The sequence below is a fragment of the Pteropus alecto genome, unplaced genomic scaffold (genome assembly GCF_000325575.1).
Source record: "Pteropus alecto unplaced genomic scaffold, ASM32557v1 scaffold71, whole genome shotgun sequence".
NCBI lineage: Eukaryota > Metazoa > Chordata > Mammalia > Chiroptera > Pteropodidae > Pteropus > Pteropus alecto.
In genome coordinates, this window is record NW_006433024.1 from 17,952,520 (window position 1) to 17,959,637 (window position 7,118).

Consider the following 7,118-nt stretch of genomic DNA (forward strand, 5'->3'; position numbering starts at 1 on the left):
AGAAGAGGCCGGAGAATAGAGTCTCCGCTGACTCGGGCAGTGGATCTCGGCCTCCCTTCGGGAGGCTGAGCATTCTAAAGTCCTGGGGTTCTCTGTGGGAGTCCCTCCCCTCCTCTGTCCATTCCTCTGTCCATCCATTCCTCCCTCTACTCCTCTCTCTCTCTATCCCTCCACCCTCCAGGCAGCAACATTTTCTGGGAGCCGACTTCGTTCTCATAAATAATACATAGACTTTCCCCTCAAGGTATCACACAACCCATAGGGGAGTAGAAAATTACTGTGCAGCATTATGAGCTGTAATAGTAGCCTCCATTTATTGAAAGCCTGTCTTATGCCAGGCACTTTACCCATATTCTCTCATTTAACCTCTGGGTAAATCTGCCAAACAGATTTTATTTTCCTCTTTTCACAGATGAGTGAGGTGAGGCTCAGAGAGGTTAAATCATTTATCCAAGGTCACACAGCTAGGAGGTGATAGAACTGCATTCAAACCCAGGAGGTCTGGTGCCAGAGCCTGTCCTGGAAACTGCCCCAGCATCCATTGTCATTGGAAGGAAGCAGAGAGGGAGTGCCCCTAACTAACATGTGAGTTGGTAGAGACGGGGTGGCCGTGGCAGTGGTCATAAGGCTGGCTGGCATAGGTGGTTTCCTGGATGAGGGAGATGTCTGAGGTGAGTGAGTATTGAAGGAAGAGTAGGAGTTAGTAAAATATTAATATGGTAACCTCACTATACAGACTGATTTGGCGTAAAATTATATATTTGGTCAATTTAAATTATAGTTGCTTGGAAATGGTCAATCTACCTGCTATGAAGCATAACAGAAAATCGGCACCTTCCTGCTTGTACTCACACAGCTGTTAGTGACTGTTCCAGAATTTCCCAAATAAGATGGGCTTATTTTGCGGCTGTCAAGACATCCTCGCAGGCGATCGCGGGCAGACCCTCCAGTGTTTACCACAAGGAAGCATAACACTGGAAGACATTCTCTTTGTCTGATTTCATCTGCCAATGAAACAGTCACCCTCACTTCTTCCAGAAGTACCGATAAAGACACTTACTGCAGCTCTGGCTCACTGAGCCCTGACGATGCCAGGCACTGACCTCGCTAGGATTCGAACGCTTGTCAGGGGTTTGATCCCTTACACCTGGGGCCGGCAAACTTTTTCCATAAAGGGCCGGGCAGTAAGTGTTTTGGGCTTTGTGGGCCAAACGGCCTCTGTCGCAATGGCCCCGGTCATCCGTTGCAATGCCATAGCAGCTGTGGACAGGACATAAACCAGTGGGTGTGGCTGTGTGCCAGCACAACTTTATTTGTGGACATCGAAATTTGAATTTCACGTGTTACGAAATATTCTTTTAATTTTTCCCAACTATTTAAAAATGTAAAATCTGTCCTTAGCTTGTAAGCCGTACAAAAAAGTAGGTGACAGATGGAATTTGATCCGCAGGCCTCGTTGGCCGCCCCCTGCCCTACTGCAGCCCTTGTTGCTGTCATCCTGGGCGAGACGGAAGCTCAGACTCCTTGCATGGGCAGGCGGAGCTAGGAGGTAACTGATTCCACCTGTGGGGACTCCTCGAGGCTTGGTAGTGGCGGTGGGCTCCGTAAAGTTGGTGCCACACCCCATCCTGGGATGAGGCAGGCATGTTCCCAGCCTGAGCTGACCCCAGCCCTTTGTGGAACTGTCCATCTTCTGCTGAGTGCAGAGAAGGTTGTTCAACGCCTGCTCTCTGTGGCTGTGAGGGGGAAATGTCTGCTTTTGCAGGGCACAAAGATTTTGTATCCTGGATCTTGGCCCACATGCCCCGGAGCTGTCCACCCCAGGCTCTGATTCTCAGCACCGTCTCCTCCCTCAGGTGATTCCTGTGTAGGCTTGGGGCCCGTCCCGATTGGCCAAGCTGCCTGCCCATCATGGGACGGCCCGGCTCCTGTTCCCTCAACTGAACCTACCCAGCTGCATCCTGGAGAGGAGGGAATGGCCTAAGGAGCCAGGCGTCCTGGGTTCTATCCTTGCCAGTCTATGTACTAATGACCTCGGGCATGCTCCTTCACCCCTCTGTGCCTCAGTTTTCTCATAGGAAGCTAATGAGCTTTGTCCAGTGTTTAGTACAATTTGCATAAGTGACCAAGAAAACAGCAAGGTTGCCTGGGCTCTGGACTATTCAGATACTAGCCCAGCAGCCTCTGTCTCTTTGCCCACCAAACCAGAGCTCCTTTGAGCAGTCACCTGGGTCTCCACTCCCTCCTCGCTTGGACAACAAAATCCTGGCCAACCCCAGAGATCCCTTTATACAGTTGCGGCCACTCCTGGATGGGAGCCCTTCACAGTAGAAAGATCTTGGGCTCTGGAGCTACCACTGCTTAAAGAGCTATGTGACTTGGGCAAGTTACTGCACCTCCCTGAGTCTGCCCCATCCCTCCCTGGGCTGAGAATACCCTCTTCATCTTCCAGGCAGTTTGTGAGGATTAAAGGGGATGACTGATGCCAGCGGCTGCCCGGAATAGGTGTTGTTCACAGGCAACCCCTCCCTCTTCCTCGGTGGGCCTGGTATTCGCTTTTGTCTGAAAGGCGCCTCATCCTGCGAGGCCACCCTGGAAACCCGGCCTGAGCGGAGGATGCGGGAGCCGGAACGTGTACAGAGCCGCTTCCCGGACTCTCTGGAACTGTGCAACACGGCAGGTCTGCTGCAGTTGCCAAAGCACTGTTTCCACACTTCTCCAGTTTCGTAAGAACCAACTGGCACAGCCACTCGTGTCTCTGGACCGCTTGACCGCTAGGATGTCGTTACTGAAGTTCTTCTGGTGAAGCGATGACTTATCTATAGGCCACTTGGGCTAAGCTGACGTCAGCCCCTCGGGGTGGGTGTCCCGTGTCATTCACTGGGAGGAGATCCAGCCAGGCGAGTGGGTCCCTGGTAGGAAAGAAAAGCACGCCTCCCTTCACGAGAGGCTCTTATGCTCTTGCTGTTTGTTCCACGAGTCTATCCAGTGCCCGTGGTCTGACAGGCTCTGTGCTGGGAGGGAAGAGAAGGCAGCGGGTCTTCTGTATGCGGACCAGCCGGGCAGCTGTTACTCTCAGATCTCCGGATCTGCTGACGGGGGTGGGGCGGGGGGTATTTTCTCCCCTCTGAGTGGGGTGAGGGAGGCCCTAGGAGGCGGAGACCATACTTTCATGGTTCCTGAGTAACCACTGCCTCTGCATTTCTCAGACCCAGGCCTTGCACCCTAGGAGCCCGGAGGAGCCATTCGGTCTAATCTCCCCGTATAGCACTTGAAACCCCCACCCCCAGGGAGTCTGAATTCAGACTTTGCTTCCACGCCACATGCGACAGGGAGCTCACTACCACCCACGCGGCCTTTTTCTGCTTTGGATGGCTTTGCTGCACGTTGCGCCCAAATCTGACCCACAGAAAGGCAGCTAAAGAAAACTTTCTCTAACAGAGGTGTCAGAAAGCTGAAGTGGACCCTTTGGGAGGTGGCGAGCTCTCTGCCTTAACCTGCCTCTCCCCGTCACTGTAGGTGTATAAAGGTGACGTTTTTTATGTCCAGAGAAGTATGGAGAGGGGAGATTCCCATGTCTTAGGACTGCCTTTCACCCCGCAAGGAAGGGGGGAAACCCACACCTGGGCCCTCGGGGCCTCTGTTCTCTCTGCTCTGTGATCTTCATCCTCCTCCACCTACACAGGGCAGTGGGAATGTGACTGGGTCTGGTGCCTGCTTCCCCACCCCCGAGCATGACTCTGCCCATGCAGCTGTTCCCGGCCAGCCATCCTGGCCCCAGCTGCCTGTTGCTGGTTTCCTTCACCCCACAGGGCCTGAGGCCAGGCTGTTGTCATTCTTGGGTTGTCTGGCCTTGGGGAGGGTGCAAGGGAAGCCACTTTTAGCTTCCCTCTTCTTCACTGAGTTCTGCCCTGGCCTGGGGTCCTTCTGTATAGAGGGACACACACAGCGAGTTCAAACATGGTCTGTGTTGTTATAGAAATATGAGTTGTGTCACCAAGGGTGACTGCGAAAAATTGGGAACAACTTACATGTTCATTTTTGATTGTATATCTTTATCTGGGACTTTAACCTGAGGTCTTCTGGGGTTCCTGAATGGGCCTCATGGGGTCTATGAACCCCAGAAATTATTCGCGAAATGCTACCTATTCATGAGTTTTCTGGGAAAGTCTGTGACCCCCTCCCCCCCCAAAAATTGTTAATAAGTACTAATCAATAATACGGAAATCCATGCAATGTATAAAATTATGTAGAAGAACATTTTATCCACATAAAGAGATGGTATATTGTAGAATGAAAAAAGCAGACAACAAATCACTCTGTATGGTATGAGCCCACTTTCGTTTAAAACAATTTGTTATACACATGGCCACTGGAAGTATAGCTACTAAAATGATGACAATTTTTATCTATGGGGTGAGACAAAAATTTCTGTTGAATTTGTATTTTTCGTATTTGTTGGATGTTCCACAATGCCATGGAGGGCACCCTGAGTCCATTTTCTGAGGAGCTGAACTCTCCTCCCCCAGCAGCTCCCACAGCCCCAGCCCCCTAAACCCGGAAGGGATCTGAAGATGTGTGGGGAAAAAAACAGAGGTCTCACCTCTAGGTGTCCCGCCATCACTAACTCCCTGGCCTCCCGACTTCTACTAGCGTCCATTCGGGCAAGTTTCAGACCCTGAGGTTCTCCTGGACAAGTTCCCTCCAGGCGTGGCCCTGGGAGAGTGGCCGATGCTGACCCTAACGGCCAAGCATCAAGCAGCCAAGACTTCCTAGCTGTGTGGCTTTGGGCCAGTCATCTAAGCTCTCTGGGCCTCAGGGTGCTGTAAAACGGAACCTCACGTCGGTACCTAGCTCTTGGGGTTGTTGCAAGGGCGAGCTGGGAGGAGTAGGGGCTGGCGGATGGTGGGTGCCCATCAGCTTTGGTTGTCTCCTCCCCTGCCCCGCCTTGTCCCGCCTGCCCTGACCTACCTGCCTTTTCCCTTCTCCCCAGGAAACTCCAGGGCCGGCAGGATGGGGTCAGCCTGTATCAAGATCACCAAATACTTTCTCTTCCTCTTCAATTTGCTCTTCTTTGTAAGTATGGCCAGCACCTCCTGACTGCCTGAAACAGGGACTCTTCTGTTGGGGGCACCCCAGCCTGAGACCCAATGGAGTCTGGCGCCGGTGGTAGGGTGTGTTGGTGGGGGCTGAGGACAGACCATTTTAAATGGAGCTGGTGGGGGTAGTGAGGAGACTCCTGGCATTCACAGCTGGCTCTGCGGAGCATGCATCTCAAGCTCCCAGAGGGTAGGCAAGAGGAGGCTGGGCTCTGGACCAAAGCGGAGACACAGTCCCCCTTCCCCAGACCCACCCTGGCAGGCCTCACCAGGTCCCTGAGCCAAGGGGACGCCCAGATGTGAGCCCCGGGCACATCTGGAGCTGGTTTTCCTGGGGCTCTGATTTTCCTCTCTGGCCTGGCACCAACTGACTCCTCCTGCCTTGGAGCTGCCAGGATGATTGTGTGTGTGTGTGTGTGTGTGTGTGTGTGTCTGAGTGTGTGAGTGTATGAGTAGGTGTGTGTGAATGTGTGAGAGAGAGTGTGTATGAGAACGTGTGTGGGAGTGTGACAGTGTGTGTGTGTGTATCTGAGTGTGTGTGTGAGTGTATGTGAGCGTATGAGTAGGTGTGTGTATGAGAATGTGTGTGAGTGTGCATGTGTGGGAGTGTGACAGTGTATGTGTCTGTGCGTGTGTGTGTGTGTGTGTCTGAGTGTGTGAGTGTATGAGTAGGTGTGTATATGAGAACGTGTGTGGGAGTGTGGCAGTGTATGTGTTTGTGTGTGTGTGTGTGCGTGAGTGTGTGAGTGTATGTGAGTGTATGAGTAGGTGTGTGTGAACGTGTGAGAGAGAGTGTGTATGAGAACGTGTGTGGGAGTGTGACTGTGTGTGTGTGTGTGTATGAGTAGGTGTGTGTATGAGAACGTGTGTGGGAGTGTGACTGTGTGTGTGTGTGTGTGTGTGTGTGTGTGTGTGTGTGTGTGTGATGGGGTCGGGGAGAGTGGCCTGGAGGGGTCTTCACAGCCCCAGGGTGGTGCTGTGGGCTGCGGCCTCTCCATGTTGTTGATTCACTCTAAGCTGTTAAAAATCGTGTTATACCATAGGATGTTTATTATGATCCGGTTTTATTTTTAAAAAATTGTACACATACATGAACATTTTTGAGAGGAGAAAAAAAATACCTCTGCATGTTAATGTTGGATTCCTGGGAATTTTGGTTTTATTCTTTATGCCTCTCTGCATTTTCCAAGTTTTCTACAATAGACATGAATTACTTGTAGGAAAAATTGGTTCCTATTACAAGTTACATAGGATTGTGGAAAGTTTAGAAAGTAAAGCATTATTTTGAATTCCCCTTCATAACTTTAACCCAACACACAGATACTTACACGTGTGTTCCTGGTACACACAAGCATATACTGTGTATACACGTGCACACACACATGCACGTGGACAGCCCTGGTGCTGCCCGCCCTTGGCCCCAGCCTCAGCTCCAGCTCCCTCCTCAAGGACCATGCCGAGGCCCTGGTATGACTCTGGCCTTCCACTGATGGCAGCCAGGCCTGGAAGCCACCCAAGGCCAGGCCTGGGCACCTGGGCTTCCCCAGCTTAGCAGTCGCGCCCCTCCCGGCTGGCTCAGGCCTCTGGAAAGCAGCTGCTCGGGCAGCCGGAGCCTAGCCTTCCCTGGCAGGCACTTGGCTCCCAGGCTGAGGCCAGCTTCAAGGCCAGTGGCCAGAACTGGAGGACAGGAGGTGGGAGTGCTGTGGCTCCATCCTTGGGGGCTCTAGATGGTGACAGGGCTTGGGGCGCAGGGCTGTAGAGAGCCCCTCTCCCCCCATGCAGTAGGAGGGAGTGGGTAGAGACTTCGTGGAGAAAGGGAGTGAGACTGATGGTTTTGGCCACGGTGTCCTTTCCTGTTCTGCTTCCAGGCTGCCCATGGAGCCAGACACTGGAAAAGCTTCTCTCTAGCCAGAGCTCTGGGGCTGGTCTTGGGGGCTTGGCTTCCTCCCAGCTGCTCCAGGGGGCTGGCAGCAGTCAGGTGTTAACTCCCTGCATGCTGGGGCCCTGCCCAGAATGGCC

At 52.7% G+C, this 7,118-nt stretch overlaps 1 protein-coding gene across 6 annotated transcripts in view; it reads left to right on the plus strand.

Moving 5' to 3' along the window:
- The window catches only part of CD82 (CD82 molecule), a 51,204-nt gene that overhangs the window by 22,288 nt on the left and 21,798 nt on the right, over positions 1-7,118 (plus strand). For all 6 annotated transcript variants that reach the window (XM_006908058.3, XM_006908057.3, XM_006908056.3 and 3 more), the window contains one exon: positions 4,994-5,076. In XM_006908058.3, coding sequence (XP_006908120.1) covers positions 5,014-5,076 — 63 coding nt within the window. In that variant the 5' untranslated portion in view covers positions 4,994-5,013. The remainder of the gene's footprint in view (positions 1-4,993; positions 5,077-7,118) is intronic.